The sequence below is a fragment of the Tachyglossus aculeatus genome, chromosome 20, assembly GCF_015852505.1.
Source record: "Tachyglossus aculeatus isolate mTacAcu1 chromosome 20, mTacAcu1.pri, whole genome shotgun sequence".
Classification (NCBI taxonomy): Eukaryota; Metazoa; Chordata; class Mammalia; order Monotremata; family Tachyglossidae; genus Tachyglossus; species Tachyglossus aculeatus.
Window position 1 is genome coordinate 12,573,703 of NC_052085.1, and position 19,492 is coordinate 12,593,194.

General features: G+C 46.2%; 1 protein-coding gene across 1 annotated transcript in view; it reads left to right on the forward strand.

Annotated features, from left to right (window-relative positions):
* Window positions 1-19,492, forward strand: part of COL4A2 (collagen type IV alpha 2 chain) — a 171,263-nt gene that overhangs the window by 121,462 nt on the left and 30,309 nt on the right. Inside the window, exons 19-26 of the mRNA XM_038762180.1 lie at window positions 1,847-1,957; window positions 2,304-2,453; window positions 13,219-13,311; window positions 14,286-14,443; window positions 15,785-15,857; window positions 15,949-16,055; window positions 17,852-18,056; window positions 18,514-18,570. Of these exons, the coding sequence (XP_038618108.1) occupies window positions 1,847-1,957; window positions 2,304-2,453; window positions 13,219-13,311; window positions 14,286-14,443; window positions 15,785-15,857; window positions 15,949-16,055; window positions 17,852-18,056; window positions 18,514-18,570 (954 nt within the window). The remainder of the gene's footprint in view (window positions 1-1,846; window positions 1,958-2,303; window positions 2,454-13,218; window positions 13,312-14,285; window positions 14,444-15,784; window positions 15,858-15,948; window positions 16,056-17,851; window positions 18,057-18,513; window positions 18,571-19,492) is intronic.

Genomic DNA, 19,492 nt, shown 5'->3' on the forward strand with positions numbered 1-19,492 from the left:
CCATGCCTTTTCAGAAATTGTGAGATTTCAGATTCCACGAGCCTCTTCTTCCACCAAATTAACAATGTCCTTCGGTATTTCTAAGTGAACAAACTCCCCTAAGGTCCGTCATACTCTGTAGTTAAACTCTGGTGGGTATAAATTTAGTCTTAACATAAGCAACACAGTTATTGAGTGAGAGCAGCCCAGTAGGTGGTCTCTGACTGGCAAAAGGATGCCGGAAGAATCATGTGAATCATCTTAATATTTAAGAAGGTATCATCTAATATCTCTAACATTTCCCTGTAGTAGTCAACAGTGGACTGCTCACCCAGTGGATCTCTTTGAATCCCCTCTGCACCTTCTAAGTACTTCTGGAACAAGCCTGGAGATACGATAGAAACTTCAGCCAAGAAATGTGCTGAAAAGTCATTCCCCTTAGGGCCATTACGACACCACTTCTTTTTGAGCTTTCTCCAGAATACTGGTTGGAGATGAAACAGGTCTAGAAACTGACCACCAACAAAGCAGTTAAATCATCTGATCCTCCCAATTTACAGTAAAATTAAATGCACATTGGAGACTGGGCATGTAACCGGATGCTTGTCGAATATACTGTACCTACGTAGTGAATGTACTGTACTTTCATATTGAATATATATGTATATATGTGTATATGTATATATGTTTGTACATATTTATTACTCTATTTTACTTGTACCTATCTATTCTGTTTATTTTATTTTGTTAGTATGTTTGGTTTTGTTCTCTGTCTCCCCCTTCTAGACTGTGAGCCCACTGTTGGGTAGGGACTGTCTCTATATGTTGCCAGCTTGTACTTCCCAAGCGCTTAGTACAGTGCTCTGCACACGTAAGCGCTCAATAAATACGATTGATTGATTGATTGATTGAATACATACTCTACCTCTGTATTGAATGCACTAACTTCTGAATTGAATATACGATACTTCTGGTTTTTTTTATGGTACTTGTTAAGCGCATACTATGTGCCAGGCACAGTTCTAAGCGCTGGGATAGATACAAGGTAATCAGGTTGGACACAGTCCATGTCCCGCAGTTACAGGTGAGGTTCAGAGAAATTAAGTGACTTGCCCAAATTCATGCAGCAGACAAGTGGCGGAGCCAGGACAAGAACCCACGTCCTTCTGACCCCCAGGTCTGTGCTCTATTAATTAAGTCGCATTGCTTCTCTCCACTCTGAATCAGTTTACTTCCATATTGAATATGCTATTCCTCAGTATTTAATACACTGTACCTCCATACTGAATACACTATACCTCCGTATTAAATACACTAAACCTCCGTATTGAATACACTATTCCTCTGTACTGAATACACAATACCTCCAAACTGAATGCACCGTGCCTCCGTCTCAAATACACGCCTGCTGTGTGTGACCTTAGATAGGTCACTTAACTTCTCTGTAACCCAGTTACCTCACCTTTAAAATGGGGATTAAGATTGTGAGCCCCATTTGGGACAGAAATTATGTCCGACCCAATTTGGTTGTATCCAATCCCAGCGTTTAGAACGGTTAGAACGGTGACTGGCACGGTCTTCTAGACTGTGAGCCCGTTGTTGGGTAGGGACCGTCTCTATATGTTGCCGACTTGTGCTTCCCAAGCGCTTAGTATAGTGCTCTGCACACAGTAAGCGCTCAATAAATACAGTTGAATGAATGAATGAATAATAAGCACTTAACAAATAGCACCATGATTGGTAGTAGTCGAAGTAGTTGTATTAGTACACTGTGTCTTCATACTGAATACACTGTGTTTCCATAGTGAATATACTATATTCCAGCGAATTGGAAAACATTATCTTATACCCAACGGATTGATTTCAGGTGCTGCAGGAGAGCCAGGAGAGCCAGGACTTAAGGGCTTTTCGGGTGATCTGGGGAACCAAGGAGACCCCGGCCTGCCTGGTCAGCCTGGCGTATCGGATGGATTTAAAGGTAACCCCCAGAGAGACATTCACCCTCAACAGGAAAGTCAAAGAAAACTCCATGTCATAGATTGTCATACGAGGATGGAAAATTGACCGGTCCACTTGAAAAATGCAGTTGGCCCTCCCTTCTCCCAGTTTGTATAGCCGGGCGTGGGGTTATTTGCCAAACCATTCGGGGAATATCTGAGCATACAGACCCTTGCACCCTTTGAGTCGGGGTCCTTCTGCCACGTTAGGGCGGCACTTTCCGCGAAAGGCCTGTAGCGGTAAATACGGGCCGGCATTCGGGTGAGAACGAGCTGCAAAAGTGCCCGTTTTTGGTTGAAAGAGAGTGACGTGGTGTGTGATTTCAGACAACCGAACCGGCTGGCCGGGCGAGATGGGCCTCAAAGGTGACACCGGAGATCCAGGCATTCCAGCGTATTTTCCAGGCCTTCCAGGGATCGACGGAAAACCCGGTCTCCCAGGCTTGCCCGGCCTTGCTGGGCCACCGGGGTTAAACGGTGAGTAGTTCAAAAATGAGAGCACTGTCTCTCCCTGAGAAACAACAGTGCAGTCCAGCTGGTGGGTTTAGGGACTCCCACAGGGTCTAGAGCACTGGGTGAAGGGCTTGGAAGTGAGCAGTAAAAATGGTCACAGCCCCCACCATCGAGAACGTAACTATCCAAGGAGGAAGGTGGGCAGTCACACAGTGACCACACTCAGTGAGAACAGGATGAAAAACAATCAATCAGTTGTATTTATTGAGCGCTTATTACACACAGAGCACTGTACTAAGCGCTTGGGAGAGCACAATTATAACAGAGTCGGTAGACCCATTCCCACCCACAATGAGTGTACAGTCTTGATGGGGTGACAGACGTTGAAATAAATTAATGCTTGTATGCGTAAGTGCTGTGAGGGTTGGGTGAATAAAGGGTACAAATCCAAGGGCAAGGGTGAACCACAGCTACAACTCTCAAAATAGCAAGAGTAGTAAATAAGTGAATAATTAAATGAACTGTGAACTGAATGCCATATTTACATATGTATTCGGAGAGACTTTGGACCTGAAACAACCAGGACATTGGAAATTGAGAAATGCCTCTTGGAGGAGGTGGGTTTTCTGGAGGGCTGTGAAGATGAAGAGGGTCTGGGGTCCGACAGATGTGAAGGGGGAAGAGTTCCACGCAGGGAACCTGATTGTGCAGTGATTCGGAGATGGGAGAAATGAAGGAAAGGTACGGGAACAAAGTTAATTTGGGATGGGATGTAGCGATTCTAGAGAGCAGGTATTTATGGAGCTGGTGGAGGACCTTGAACTCAATGATCAGGAGTTTCTAATGGATGCAATGGAGATGTGTAACCACTGGAGATTCCTGTGGATTGGATTGATGAGTTGTGAACATTGTTTTCGGAGGATGATTTGGGCTACAGAGGAGAGGAGAGAAGCTTGGGACAGAGGGCTGATCTCCTCGAGGGCAAGAATTGTGTCTACTAACTCTCCCAAGCACTTAGGCCTGTGCTCAGCACACAGTAAGTCCTCAAAAAATGCCACTGATTCCCTGATTGACCAATATCCCAGCAGAAGATGGCAAACGGGGATGGTCGGTAGGACTGGAAAAGAAAAGGCAGACCTGGGAAATATTGTGGAGCAGAACCGTGCCCAAGGTAGGGACAGATCGAACGTGAAAGGTAAAAGGCAGGGGATCCAAGGTAACATCAGTGTCATCGACTGGATTTTTATCAGCTCGGTCTTCCTCGTCGGCCAAAGCTTGGAGCTGGGCTGGTCTAATAGGGAAGCCAACTGTTGTGTGTTGAACCTTGGGGCTGCTAGGAAAGATCTAGTGGAAGACGGGCAGCTGAGCCCGTTTAGGAGGACAGTTTTGTCCTCCTTCCTGTCCCCCTCAGAGGGAGTGACCCTCACCATGTAACCAGTGGCTGTGCTGGCAGCCATCAAAGACATTTCACTCACGAGCAAGCAAAAGAGGGGAAAAAATAAACCACAAAGTTCCCCTCCTTTCCATTCCTAGACATCTGCGTAGTTCAACGTCAACTCCTCTTTCAGTCCTAATCCACTCCAGATTCATCCACATTTTCAATAATGACTCCTCATACTTTGTGAACGTGAGAGTCCACTTCAAAGCATTTCTAGGGGCTCTAGGAACAATGTTTAACTTTTAATGTAGTTAAAGTTTGATTCCGCTCAGACAGCAGGATTTCACACAGCTCTGAAATGATTGACTACCCCGTGCCGTAGAAGTAAAATAGCATTGCAGATATCTTTGCCATTATCTCCCCTTCAGTCACAGGAAATGAATATGAATGGAGGGAGAGGGGGAATCAACCATATTTCTGGATTGTACTTTATACTCGGCATTGATTGTGTTATCCCCTCAATAATAATAATAACGGCATTTATTAAGCGCTTACTATGTGCCAAGCACTGTTCTAAGCGCTGGGGAGGTTACAAGGTGATCAGGTTGTCCCACGGGGGGCTCACATTAATCCCCATTTTACAGATGAGGGAACTGAGGCCCAGAGAGGTTAAGTGACTTGCTCAAAGTCGCACAGCTGGCGGAGCCGGGATTTGAACCCATGAGCTCTGACTCCAAAGCCCGTGCTCAAGAAAAACCTTGGATTTCTTTAGTTTAGAAAACTAAACAGGTCTGCCAACTCTGTTTTTTGTCCTCTCCCAAGCACTTAGTGCAGTGCTCTGCACACAGTAAGCGCTCAATGAACACCATTGCTTGATTGATGAATATCTTTGCTATTGCGAAGCCATATTAGAGGCAATATTCCCCTGTCCTGGAATTCACTTTAGTATCTGTCTCCCCTGCTAGACGGAAAGCTCTTTGAGGGCACCATGGCTACTATTTTGGACTCTCCCAAGCGTTCAGTTAGTACAGAGCCTGGAGTAAGTGCTCCGTCAATACCGTGGATTGTTCGATAGACTACTACAGAGTCCATGATGGAAAAGAAGTTTCTGCAAGTGTTGGCTCCTTTGCAAATAGGTCCTGAAAATTAGTTTTTTAAAATTTTATTTCTTTGTGTTAGAGCACACTGAAGAGGATAAAGGGGGGTGGCATAATCACATGTCTTTTTAGAAGAATATAGTTAAAGCCACCTTTGCCTTTACTCTCTTGCTAGAGTCGGGACCGGCGGTTCATTTGATCAGGGCGCAGCGCATCTGTCTTTCATACTCCCCGTTTGGAATTGTTGACATAAACAGTTTGCAAACAATCAATCAATCATATTTATTGAGCGCTTACTATGTGCAGAGCACTGTACTAAGCGCTTGGGAAGTACAAATTGGCAACATATAGAGACAGTCCCTACCCAACATTGGGCTCACAGTCTAAAAGGGGGAGACAGAGAAAAAAAAAACCAAACATACTAACAAAATAAAATAAATAGAATATATATGTACAAGTAAAATAAATAAATAGAGTAATAAATATGTACAAACATATATACATACAAACAGAAATGAAATCGCTAAGTTTCCCTGTCAAACACTGGTGAAGGAACATACCAGACAAAAGACTAATAGTAGGTGACTGAAAAAAAAAAAAAAGAGCTTTGAACACAACTCCTTCCTTTTTAGACACATTGTTTCTGAAGTCTACTGTCTTGGAATATTTTAGCAGGGAGCAGTCATGATGCCTAGTCTCCGTAATTTTTATGTTCGGCAGTATATCCAGTCCTGATAACCCTTATTCTCTCGCATTCAGCCCTCTTTATTCTGGAAAGGAATTATCAGCTCTTTTTGTGGACATTTCACATGCTGCTGCTGAGGAAAGCCCAAATTGTACCTCCTGCCACACCAAGAGAATTTGTACACACTCAACCCGCTGTCTTTAGGGATGAGATTTATTTTATTTATTTTATTTTGTTAGTATGTTTGGTTTTGTTCTCTGTCTCCCCCTTTTAGACTGTGAGCCCACTGTTGGGTAGGGACTGTCTCTATATGTTGCCAGTTTGAACTTCCCAAGCGCTTAGTACAGTGCTCTGCACACAGTAAGCGCTCAATAAATACGATTGATGATGATGATGATGATGAGATGTTGGGTCTCCGTCAACTGACAAGTAGCAAATATCAGCGTGTAGCAACCCCGTGGCTCATTAAGCCCAAAGGCCCTTGGATTTGCTTCTGCCGTTGTCCCCTTCTTGAAGAAGGCTCGCTATTTAGCGGACTTGACTTGGAGCCGGTAGCAAGTAGCAAATATCAGCGTGTAGCAACCCCGTGGCTCATTAAACCCAAAGGCTCTCGGATTTGCTTCTGCCGTCGTCCCCTTCTTGAAGAAGGCTTGCTATTTACTTGGACACCGTAATGAATGAATTAGGGAGTAGAGGAGTTAGCTTTTCTAAGCCTCTGGCCCTGAGCCTGAGCAGCCCACTAATCACAGGAAGGTAGTAGTGGCAAGATAAGGGAGGAGGTGTTGGGAAACACCGAAAGAACCCCTCTTTTGGGTAACTCCTTGTCCCCAAGTAAAGAATGCAGGGAATAATAAGGCACAAAAATTCTTAACCCGTCTCATGCCACAGTTCAAAGTTGAAAGTCCACTCCGTCGCTCTGGAGGAGGTGATGAGAGTAGGGTAAGGGATGGACTTAGTGGGGAGAGCTCAAGCCTGGAAGTCCGAGGACCTTTTAGACTGTGAGCCCACTATTGGGTAGGGACTGTCTCTATATGTTGCCAATTTGTACTTCCCAAGCGCTTAGTACAGTGCTCTGCACATAGTAAGCGCTCAATAAATACGATTGATGATGACCTGGGTTCTAAACCCGTGTCTGCCCCTTGCCTGGTGTGGGGCTGGGGAGGATGCACGGTGATCAGGTTGCCCCACTTGGGGCTAACAGTCTTAATCCCCATTTTACAGATGAGGTAACTGAGGCCCGGAGAAGTGAAGTGACTTGCCCAAAGTCACCCAGCTGACAATTGGCAGAGTTGGGATTTGAACCCGTGATCTCTGACTCCAAAGCCCGGGCTCTGCCACTTGCCTGGTGTGGGGCTTGGGGCCAGTTACTTAACTTCTCTATGCTTCCGTTTCCTCATCCGTGAAATGGGGCTGAAGTAACTTTTCTCCCTCCCACTGTGAGACCCAGGTGGGTTAGGGACCGTGTCCAATCTGCCTATACTGTATCTCCCCCGGCACTTAGTAAGCTTTAACAAGAACCAATGCTTATTCTAGCTACCTATAATGGTGATTGTGCTTCCCAAGCGCTTAGTACAGTGCTCTGCACACAGTAAGCGCTCAATAAATACGATTGATTGATTGATTGATTGCCTCAGAATCCCTTGGCATGAGTTTTACTATCCTGTTTTCAGAGCAGAGACTCAGGAACAGTTTCGTAAATCATCGACTCAGTCCTCCTCTTCCTTATCTTCATTAGACTGTGAGCCCACTCTTTTAGACTGTGAGCCCACTGTTGGGTTGGGACTGTCTCTATGTGTTGCCAATTTGTACTTCCCAAGCGCTTAGTACAGTGCTCTGCACATAGTAAGCGCTCAATAAATACGATTGATTGATTGATTGATTCGGCCCCAGAGAGGGGGATCCTGTCTACTTAATCCCTGTACCCTCCCAAGCACTTAGTACAGTGCCCTGCACACGGTAAGCACCCAATAAATACTTTCTCCTACAGTATTTGAGGAACTGGATCCTAAGGGCACGGTGAACTGCATTTTCATTTGACTGTTTTTATAAACTATCATTCTGTTTGGAACAGTCAAACCCCAGTAACGATATTAAGTAGGAAGACAAAATGAGGGAAAATGAAAAAAAAAAAGATTGTAAGCAGCATGGCTCAGTGGAAAGAGCCCGGGCTTTGGAGTCAGAGGTCATGGGTTCAAATCCCAGCTCTGCCAATTGTCAGCTGGGTGACTTTGGGCAAGTCACTTCACTTCTCTGGGCCTCTGTTACCTCATCTGTAAAATGGGGATTAAAACTGTGAGCCCCCCATGGGACAACCTGATCACCTTGTAGCCTTCCCAGTGCTTAGAACAGTGCTTTGCACATAGTAAGCACTTAACAAATGCCATTATTATTATTATTATTATTATTATAAACTATCATTCTGTTTGGAACAGTCAAACCCCAGTAACGATATTAAGTAGGAAGACAAAATGAGGGAAAATGAAAAAAAAGATGGTAAGCAGCATGGTTCAGTGGAAAGAGCCCGGGCTTGGGAGTCAGAGGTCATGGGTTCAAATCCTGGCTCCGCCAATTGTCAGCTGGGTGACTTTGGGCAAGCCACTTCACTTCTCTGGGCCTCTGTTACCTCATCTGTAAAATGGGGATTAAAACTGTGAGCCCCCCATGGGACAACCTGATCACCTTGTAGCCTCCCCAACACTTAGAACAGTGCTTTGCACATAGTAAGCGCTTAACAAATGCCATCATTATTATTATTATTATAATAAAGTATCATTCTGTTTGGAACAGTCAAACCCCAGTTAATGATATTAAGTAGGAAGACAAAATGAGGGAAAATGAAAAAACAGATTGTAAGCAGCGTGGTTCAGTGGAAAGAGCCCGGGCTTTGGAGTCAGAGGTCATGGGTTCAAATCCCAGCTCCGCCAACTGTCAGCTGGGTGACTTTGGGCAAGTCACTTCACTTCTCTGGGCCTCAGTTCCCTCATCTGTAAAACGGGGATTAAAACTGTGAGCCCCCAGTGGGACAACCTGATCACCTTGTAGCCTCCCCAGCGCTTAGAACAGTGCTTTGCACATAGTAAGCGCTTAACAAATGCCATCATTATTATTATTATTATAAACTATCATTCTGTTTGGAACAGTCAAACCCCAGTAACGATATTAGGTAGGAAGACAAAATGAGGGAAAATGGAAAAAAAAAGATTGTAAGCAGCATGGCTCAGTGGAAAGAGCCCGGGCTTTGGAGTCAGAGGTCATGGGTTCAAATCCCAGCTCCGCCAACTGTCAGCTGGGTGACTTTGGGCAAGTCACTTCACTTCTCCGTGCCTCAGTTCCCTCATCTGTAAAATATATGTATTTTTTACCTGTATATATGTTTGTACATATTTGTTACTCTATTTTACTTGTACATATGTATTCCATTTATTTTATTTTGTTAGTATGTTTGGTTTTGTTCCCTGTCTCCCCCTTCTAGACCGTGAGCCCGTTGTTGGGTAGGGACCGTCTCTATATGTTGCCAACTTGGACTTCCCAAGCGCTTAGTCCAGCGCTCTGCACACAGTAAGCGCTCAATAAATACGATTGATTGATTGATTGATTAAAATGGGGATTAAGACAGTGAGCCCCCCGTGGGGCAACCTGATCACCTTGTAGCCTCCCCAGCGCTTAGAACAGTGCTTTGCACATAGTAAGCGCTTAACAAATGCCATTATTATTAGTATTATTAGTAGTAGGTAAATCTGGTTGGTACCGCACTGTTTCCCTTCGCTCATGCAAACTTTCTACCACTAGATGGCAATCTTCTCGAACATTAACCGAGGAATCATCCTTTCATTCAATCAATCAATCAATAGTATTTATTGAGCGCTTACTGTGTGCAGAGCACTGTACTAAGCGCTTGGGAAGTACAAGTTGGCATCATATAGAGACCGCCCCTACCCAACTGCGGGCTCACAGTCTAGAAGTGGGAGACGGACAACAAGACAAAACATATTAACCAAATAAAATAGAATAAATATGTACAAGTAAAATAGAGTAATAAATACGTACAAATATATATACAGGTGCTGTGGGGAGGGGAAGGAGGTAAGGCGGGGGGATGGGGGAAGGAGGGGGAGAGGAAGGAGGGGGCCCAGTCTGGGAAGGCCTCCTGGAGGAGGGGAGTTCTCAGTAGGGCTTTGAAGGGAAATATAGTAATGATGGCATTTTATTAAGCGCTTACTATGTGCAAAGCACCGTTCTAAGCGCTGGGGAGGCTACAAGGTGATCAGGTTGTCCCACGGGGGGCTCACAGGCTTCACCCCCATTTTCCAGATGAGGGAACTGAGGCCCAGAGAAGTGAAGGGACTTGCCTATGGTTGTACATATTTATTACTCTATTTATTTATTTATTTATTTTACTTGTACATATCTATCCTATTTATTTTATTTCGTTGATATGTTTGGTTTTGTTCTCTGTCTCCCCCTTTTAGACTGTGAGCCCACTGTTGGGTAGGGACTGTCTCTATGTGTTGCCAATTTGTACTTCCCAAGCGCTTAGTACAGTGCTCTGCACATAGTAAGCGCTCACTAAATACGATTGATGATGATGATGATGATGCCCAAAGTCACACAGCTAATTGGCGGAGTCGGGATTTGAACCCATGACCTCTGACTCCAAAGCCCGGGCTCTTTGCATTGAGCCACGCTGCTTCTCTTATCAGTTATAGCATATCAGTTAGTGGCATTTTTTGAGCGCTTACTGTGTACGGACAACTGTACTAAGCGCTTGAAAGGGTTGATGACACCTGTCTACATGTTTCCCCCTTCTAGACTGTGAGCCCACTGTTGGGTAGGGACCGTCTCTATATGTTGCCGACCTGTACTTCCCAAGCGCTTAGTACAGTGCTCTGCACACAGTAAGCGCTCAATAAATACGATTGAATGAATGTTTTGTTTTGTTGTCTGTCTCCCCCTTCTAGATTGTGAGCCCGCTGTTGGGCAGGGACCATCTCTATATGTTGCCAACTTGTACTTCCCAAGTGCTTAGTCCAGTGCTCTGCACACAGTAAGCGCTCAATAAATACGATTGAATGAATGAGAGAAGGGTACAATATAACAATAAACAGACCCATTCCCTGCCCATAAAGAACTTACAGTCTATCGACAATGGTATTTATTCAGTCAATCTATCAGTGGTATTTATGGAGCATATACTATGTGCGGAGCACTGTCCTGAGCTCTTGGGAGACTGCGCTACCACAGAATGAACAGACACAGTCCAGCCAGAGAAGCAGCATGGCTCAGTGGAAAGAGCCCGGGCTTTGGAGTCAGAGGTCATGGGTTCAAATCCCGGCTCCGCCAATTGTCAGCTGTGCGACTTTGGGCAAGTCACTCCTCTGGGCCTCAGTTCCCTCATCTGTAAAATGGGGATTAAGACTGTGAGCCCCCCGTGGGACAACCTGATCACCTTGTAACCTCTCCAGCGCTTAGAATAGTGCTTTGCACATAGTAAGCGCTTAATAAATGTCATTATTATTATTATTATTATTATTCCCCACTCATGAGAGCTCACTGGGTACAGAGCACTGTACTAAGCACTTGGAAGAGTACTATACTCGGCGTTGTTAGTTTACAGTGGAGATGGGGGAGACAGGCAGTCCTTAAAATGCATCTTTAAAAAATCACCGTTGGTTGCCACCATGTTTAGAAAATAATCAGCAGCATAACTGGGCCAACGAGCGCTCCAGTTTGCCTTTCAATCAGTCAGTTTATTGAGCACTTACTGCATGCAGAGCACTGTACTAAGCGCTAGGGAAAATTCACTCCTTCAGGGTTGGCAGATGCGATCTCCGCCCGCTACACGTATTAAGTGCTTGGAAAGCTCAACAGACCCCCTACCCATGGTGAACTTCCCTCCTCCATCTCCCTGGCCGGGCACCAGATTGAAGCTCTGTCTATTTGGTAGAAAATGAACATTTAAGGAATTTCCGCTCCCGGTTCCCGCAGTTCTTTTCAATCACTTCAAGTGGTACTTTACAATCCAGCGGGGGATTCCTGGCGGAAACTCCTTAGGTAAACCACTGTAGTATTTGCTTTTATGCAGGAGGGATGAACTTGCTTTCTCAGTTATTTTAAATGAGCTGGTGGGCTTTTTTTTTTTTTCTAATTGCATTTATTAAGCGCTTACTGTGTGCAAAGCACTGCTCTAAGCGCTGGGGGGATACAAGGTGATCAGGTTGTCCCACGTGGGGCTCCCAGTCAATCCCCATTTTACAGATGAGGGAACTGAGGCTCGGAGAAGTGAAGTGACTTGCCCAAGGTCACACAGCAGACATGTGGCGGAGCTGGGATTCAAACCCTTTTTTTCTTTTTACAGAGAGGTTGTTGAGGGTTAACGTTCACTTTGTTTCCATAAATGTGGTTTTACTGCCCCAAGTGCGTCTATCAACTGTTTCCTTGCTGGGAAGCAACGTGGCTCAGTGGAAAGAGCCCGGGCTTGGGAGTCAGAGGTCATGGGTTCTAATCCCGGCTCCACCGCTTATCAGCTGTGTGACGTTGGGCAAGTCACTTCACTTCCCCGTGCCTCAGTTCCCTCATCTGTAAAACGGGGATGAAGACTGTGAGCCCCACGTGGGACAACCTGATCACCTTGTATCCTCCCCAGAGCTCAGAACAGTGTTTTGCACAAAGTAAGTGCTTAACAAATGCCATCACCATTATTATTATTATTGCTTCCACTGAAGCTTTCTGAGCTAAAGTACAGGGTTCAAGAACGCTCTGGGGAATGTGCGTTTTCTTTCTTTTTTTTGCGGGGATGGGGGTGTTCAAAGGTCTTGGTTTAGGGGAACAGGGTAGGAGGTCATCCCCATGATCATATCAGAAATTTCATATTTGTATAAAGCCCACTCTGTTGAAGAAGGATGGGGTGTAAAACCTTCTCTTTTTAGAGGAATGAAAAGAACAGACCTCTAGCAGATCTCACCCAGGCTGAAAATATCTGGACTCAGCTTTTACCCCCAAACGCCGAGCCTTTCGCCAGGCAACGAAACAAAACATGCATTCATTTCATTCATTCAATCGTATTTATTGAGCGCTTACTGTGTGCAGAGCACTGTACTAAGCGCTTGGGAAGGACAGGTCGGCAACATATAGAGACGGTCCCTACCCAACAGTGGGCTCACAGTCTAGAAGGCGGCCCATCTTTTCCCGCGAAACACGTTTCGGAATAATGTCTCCTAGGTCCATGAGATCCATCCATTTAGTACAGTGCTCTGCACACAGTAAGCGCTCAATAAATACGATTGATTGATTGATTTCCGATTTCACATCCTGGGCGATGCATCAGAAAACCTCAGCTCTCGCTTGGCTGCTTTATTCTAGTCTACGCTGTTGTTTTCCCTACCTTGTAATTTATGTTTAGCTCTGTCCCTCCCACTAGATTGCAGGCTCTTTAAAGGCGGGGATAGAGTCTACCAACTCTATTATACCATCCCAGGCGCTTAGTACAGTGCTCTGCCCAGCATATGCCCTCAATAAATACGGTTGATTAATTGATTGATTGAGATGGAGTCCCCTTTTGCCTGTGGGTTCCGGCAGCTTCGTATCTGACCCGGAGTGGGGAATCTCATGTGAGCTCTCTCTCTCTCTCAGGTATCCTTTATGGACTCAGAGGATCTCAGGGAATTCCAGGTTTAGCAGGACCACCCGGATTCCCCGGAGCAAGAGGAAGCAAGGGATGGAAAGGTAAGTTCTGATCGGGGGGGAGGGAGTTGAGGAGGGTGGGGAATTGGGAGGGAAGGGAGCAGACTGAGGGAGGTTCTGGGGTGATTAAAAAAAAATCCTGATTTAAACAGCATGGCGGAGTGGATAGAGCAGGGACCTGAAGGTCATGGGTTTTAATCCCAGTTCTGCCACCTGTCTGCTGTGTGACCTTGGGCAAGTCACTTAACTCCTCTGTGCCTCAGTTACCTCACCTGGAAAATGGGGGTCGAGACTTTGAGACCCACATGAGACAGAGACGGTGTCCGACCCTATTTGCTTGTATCACTTCTCTGGGTCTCAGTACCCTTAGCTGTCAAAAGGGGATTAAGACTGTGAACCCATGTGGGATAGGGACTGTGTCCAACCTGATTAGCTTTTTTTTTTAATAGTATTTATTGAGCGCTTACTGTGTGCAGAGCATCGTACTAAGCGCTTGGGAAGTACAAGTTGGCAACATAGACGGTCCCTACCCAACAGCGGGCTCACAGTCTAGAAGGGGGAAACTGTATTTAATCTCAGTGTTTAGAACAGTGCTCGACACACAGCGCTTAACAAATAGCATTATTAATAATAATAAGATAAAATGTGACCTTGGCAAATCACTTAACTGCTCTCTTCCTCAGTTTTCTCATCTGTGAAACGGGAAGTAAGTTCCCTCTGCACTCTCCAGTTTGAGCCCCACGTCAGATTGGGACAGTGTCTGACCTGATGGCTATTTATCTGATACCCCAGCACCCAGTACAGTGCTTGGCCCATAACTCCTTCATCCAGTTATTCGGTGGTGCTTACCGAGCGGTTGCCATGTGCAAAGCACTGCGCTGAGCGCTTGGTAGAGTACAGGACAACCAGACACATCCCCCGCCCACAAGGAGCTTCCCGTCTAGAGGGCTTCACCAATACTAGGGATGATTTTTCTGATCTGTGCCTCTTCCTTCCTCCGCCTCTTTGCGCTGTAGGAGACCCCGGAGACTGCAGGTGCTTGGATGGAGACAGGGCAGGGTTACCCGGGCATCGGGGGCCGCCAGGAATCCCAGGAGACCAAGGGGATCCCGGGAGGAAAGGGGACAGCGGAGACCCCGGCAAGCACGGCACTCCTGGTTTTCCAGGATTCAAGGTGAGAGCCCTGCTTCCCGAGAGCCGCTTCTAGCAGGGAAGGTGGACTCTCCCAAGCACTTAGACAGTGCTCAGCCCACATTAAGCCTTCCCTAAGTCCTCTCCTCCCATTCCCTCCTGCGCCGCTTACTTGCTCCTTCATTATCCTCCCTCCCGTCCCCACAGTACATATGTATATATCTGCCGTTTATTTATCTATTTATTTATATTAAGGTCTGTCTCCCTTTCTAGACTGTGAGCTCGTTGTGGGCGGGGATTGTGTCTGTCTATTGATATACTGTACTCTCCCAAGCGCTTAATACAGTGCTTTGCAGACAGTAAGCGCTCGATAAATATGATTGAATGAATCTCCTCCCATTCCCTCCTGCGCCGCTTACTTGCTCCTTCATTATCCTCCCTCCCGTCCCCACAGTACATATGTATATATCTGCCGTTTATTTATCTATTTATTTATATTAAGGTCTGTCTCCCTTTCTAGACTGTGAGCTCGTTGTGGGCAGGGATTGTGTCTGTCTATTGATATACTGTACTCTCCCGAGCGCTTAATACAGTGCTTTGCAGACAGTAAGCGCTCGATAAATATGATTGAATGAATCTCCTCCCATTCCCTCCTGCGCCGCTTACTTGCTCCTTCATTATCCTCCCTCCCGTCCCCACAGTACATATGTATATATCTGCCGTTTATTTATCTATTTATTTATATTAAGGTCTGTCTCCCTTTCTAGACTGTGAGCTCGTTGTGGGCGGGGATTGTGTCTGTCTATTGATATATTGTACTCTCCCAAGCGCTTAATACAGTGCTTTGCAGACAGTAAGCGCTCAGTAAATACGATTGAATGGATCAATGCATTTTGTTGCTGCTGCTTCTTGGACGATGTCAGTGATTCATTGTCATATTTATTGAGCGCTTACTGTGTGCAGAGCACCGTACTAAGCGCTTGGGAAGTACAAGTTGGCAACATAGACGGTCCCTACCCAACAGCAGGCTCACAGTCTAGATGTAGCATGGTCATCCCCCTCTCCATCCCCCCCATTTTACCTCCTTCCCTTCCCCACAGCACCTGTATATATGTATGTACATTTTTATTACTCCATTTATTTATTTTACTTGTACATATCCATTCTATTTATTTTATTTTGTTAGTATGTTTGGTTTTGTTCTCTGTCTCCCCCTTTTAGACTGTGAGCCCACTGTTGGGTAGGGACCGTCTCTAGATGTTGCCAACTTGTACTTCCCACGCGCTTAGTACAGTGCTCTGCACAAAGTAAGCGCTCAATAAATACGACTGATTGATTGATTCCATCATTATGCCAAACGGAATTAAACCTTGTCGTTCCGCAGGGGTCCCCGGGTGTGAAAGGGTTACCCGGACCTAAAGGGGAGAAAGGAGACCGCCAAACTGTGACAACGAAAGGTAAAGCAACTTTTCATGTGAGCGTTGCGGGAATATAGCCCTCTTGGCCCTTAAGAAAAAGCACAACTTCACACTTAAAATGCTTTTTTAGGTGACCAGGGCGACCCGGGCGTTCCTGGCATTTCCGGTCCCAAGGGGGCCGATGGACTACTGGGTCCAGACGGATTGGGAGGTTTTCCGGGATTACCGGGGCCGCCTGTAAGTATCTGCCATCTAAGTAGCCGCGTAGAAACCGGTTTAGAGCCCGGGACCTGGAGGCCCCTTGGCCACTTTTCTCCTCCCATAAATCCATAAATCTCCTCAGCGCTGAAGAAGCAGCAGAGGGTAGGGGAGGTGTGATGTGCTTCGACAAGTAAACCTAGAAGAGCTAAAATCAGCGACTTCGAAACCAATTTTTGGAACCCGTGACCCAAGTCAAAACAAAAGCGCATAAATGGGAAGTTTAGGAACGAGGCATCTGGGGGTGATGTAGTCTGGAATGAGAGAAGATTGGGTTTTCTTAAGTAGGTTTTGGAGCCAGAGTTTTTTTTCCGGGAGAAATATTGAAATTTCCACTTTTACGTCACTGCCAGGGGCGGGGAGGGAGCTAAATGTGTTTGATCCCATTTCTCCCCATTGTTGTGTGCTTTCTCTCTAGAGATGTCCACCGCCTTTCCCTCTAGACTGTAAGCTCACTGTGGGCAGGGAATGTGTCTACTAACTCCACTGCAGTGTACTCTCCCATGAACTTAGTAAGTGCTCAATCATTACCATTGACTGATGATCACTGAAGCTCCTTTTTCTCTCCAGCTTCCTTCCCATGACTCCAGGCTTTGAAAGTGCCCCTCATTCCCTGCTCTTTCTCCTGTGTCCAACCTATTTACCTTGGCTCTGCCCCGCACTTAAAACAGTGCCTGGTACAGAGTAAATGCTTAACAAATACCATTAAAAAAAAAAACCCAACAACCAAAACGCCGTCTTCAGATCCTCTTTTGATTCCAAAATAGGATATGCTTATACCCTATTGCTTAAGCACTTCCTCACAAATCCATCTTTTCTTCTTCCTCCTCTTGACTTACTATTTTATGATCTGTCCCTGTCTTTCCCCAACCCCACCCTAACCCACTCCATTAGACCGCAAACTCTCAGAGAGCAGAGATTGTATCTTCTTACTTTGTTGCACTCCTCCAAGTGCTTAGTACAGGGCTCTGTACATAGTACATATTCTATAAATCTTACTGATTGATTGGCTATCCTGTATCGCTTCTAGCCCGGTGCACAGAATAATTATAATAATAATAAAAACAGTGGTATTTGTTAAGGACTTACTTTATACCAAGCACTGTTCTAATCATTGGCTGTTTTGATTCCAAAATAGGGTATGCTTATATCCTATTGCTTAAGCACTTCCTCACATAGCCCGCTTTTCGTCTTCCTCCTCTTGACTTACTATTTTATGATCTGTCCCTGTCTTCCCCCAACCCCACCCTAACCCACTCCATTAGACCGCAAACTCTCGGAGAGCAGAGATTGTATCTTCTTTACTTTGTTGTACTCCATCAAGTGCTTAGTACAGGGCTCTGTACATAGTACATATTCCATAAATCTTACTGATTGATTGGCTAGCCTGTATCGCTTCTAGCCCGGTGCACAGAATGATTATAATAATAAATAAAAACAGTGGTATTCGTTAAGGACTTACTTTATACCAAGAATTGGGGTAGATGTGAGATAATTGGGTTGGATACAGTCCCTGTCCCTCAAGGGGCTCCCAGTCTTAATCCCCATTTTATAGATGAGGGAACTGAGGCCTAGAGAAGTGAAGTGACTTGCCCGAAGTCACAGAGCAGACATGTGGCGGAGCCGGAATTATTGACACCCAGACCTGCGCTCTTCCTATGAGACTGTGTTTAGTTCGTATTACTGAGTGTTGAGGGGCAGGGCGCGGGGGTCGAAAGCGTCCTGGGGCTCCCGGTTCCGTGCAGGACGAAAGGTAAATGCCCCCTTTGCCGTAGGGTGCCGACGGAGTCAAAGGTCTACCCGGGGACCCCGGCCACCCGGGAGGCCCCGGGGTCAAGGGCTCCCCAGGAATTGCTGGTCCGCCAGGAGGTGGCTTTCCCGGCCCCAAAGGTGCTCGCGGTTTCCCCGGAGACTCCGGATACTCGGGGAGTCCCGGCCGCCCTGGACTCCCAGGACTTCCGGGCCTCCCAGGCCGAACAGGTACGAAAGAAACCTCTTCCTTCCTCAGAGGCTCCGGGCCATGACTTCAAAGCATATGCATCCCTGCCCACTCCGCCTTGGCCTAGCCAACAAGTCAGGCTGCATTAGAGCAGCAGTGAAATCCAAGTTTCCCCACAGCCTGGATGCACTCCTTCATCTTAGTCCAGTGCTCTGCACACAGTAAGCGCTCAATAAATACGATTGATGATGATGATGACTAGCGGTTCCTCTCGGTCCGTCTGTAGCATTCCTTGGCTGAGGCCCGAAGCCTTCCCCTCTGGGAGTCCCTCCATAAATCCATCCACCCCCCCGGCTTGGGAGAGCGTTTCCAGCAGCACAGACCTCCTGCGTCCAATAATGCTGGATGTCCGGCCGAGTGGGCGGAGCGGGAGACGGGACAGATAAGGCTTCCGTGGCTAAACGTCTTCCGTTCTCCTTGTGTGTCTCTCCCCGACAGATTGTGACACCGGAGTGAAGAAGCCCATCGGTGACGGGCAAGAGGCAATCTGGCCAGGTACACTAAAGGATACAGAATTAACCTAGAGCCCCTTTCCGCCGGGATAGACGCAAGATAATTAGGTTGGCGGCGGTCCCTGCCTCATACGGGGCTCACAGGCTAGGTAGTAGGAGTCAATCCCCGTTTCACGGATGAGGAAACTGAGGCCCAGAGAAGTGAAGCGACTTGCCCAAAGTCACACAGCAGACAGGCAGCAGAGCCGGGATTAGAACTCATGTCTCCCAACTCCCAAGCCTTGGGCTCTTTCCACCAGTCCTCAGTACTCTTCTTCTCCCAGCGCTTTCCAGATATTCCCTAACAAGCCTAGACATTCCCTTGCCCTGGCTCCACATGAGCAGCGTGGACGATTTCCAGTGTCCCTTACTTATTTTTTCTGTATATATGTATATATGTTTGTACATATTTATTGCTCTATTTATTTATTTATTTAACTTGTACATATCTATTCTATCATATCTATCATATCATATCTATTCTATTTATTTTATTTTGTTAGTATGTTTGGTTTTGTTCTCTGTCTCCCCCTTCTAGACTGTGAGCCCACTGTTGGGTAGGGACCGTCTCTGTATGTTGCCGACTTGTACATGCCAAGCGCTTAGTACAGTGTTCTGCACACAGTAAGCTCTCAATAAATATGATTGATTGATTGATTGGAGCACCCAGTCAGACCCGACAGGATTCCAGTCAGCACTGCCCAGAGCAGCTAATTGCGGCGGCCTACAAGGGCAGGAAGTTATTTCATTCATTCATTCAATCGTATTTATTGAGCGCTTACTGTGTGCAGAGCACTGTACTAAGCGCTTGGGAAGTCCAAGTTGGTAACATATAGAGATGGTCCCTACCCAATAGCGGGCTCACAGTCTAGAAGATCCCGCATCACCCAGCCCCACCCCCAGGGTTGCCAAGGCGAAGCAGGAGA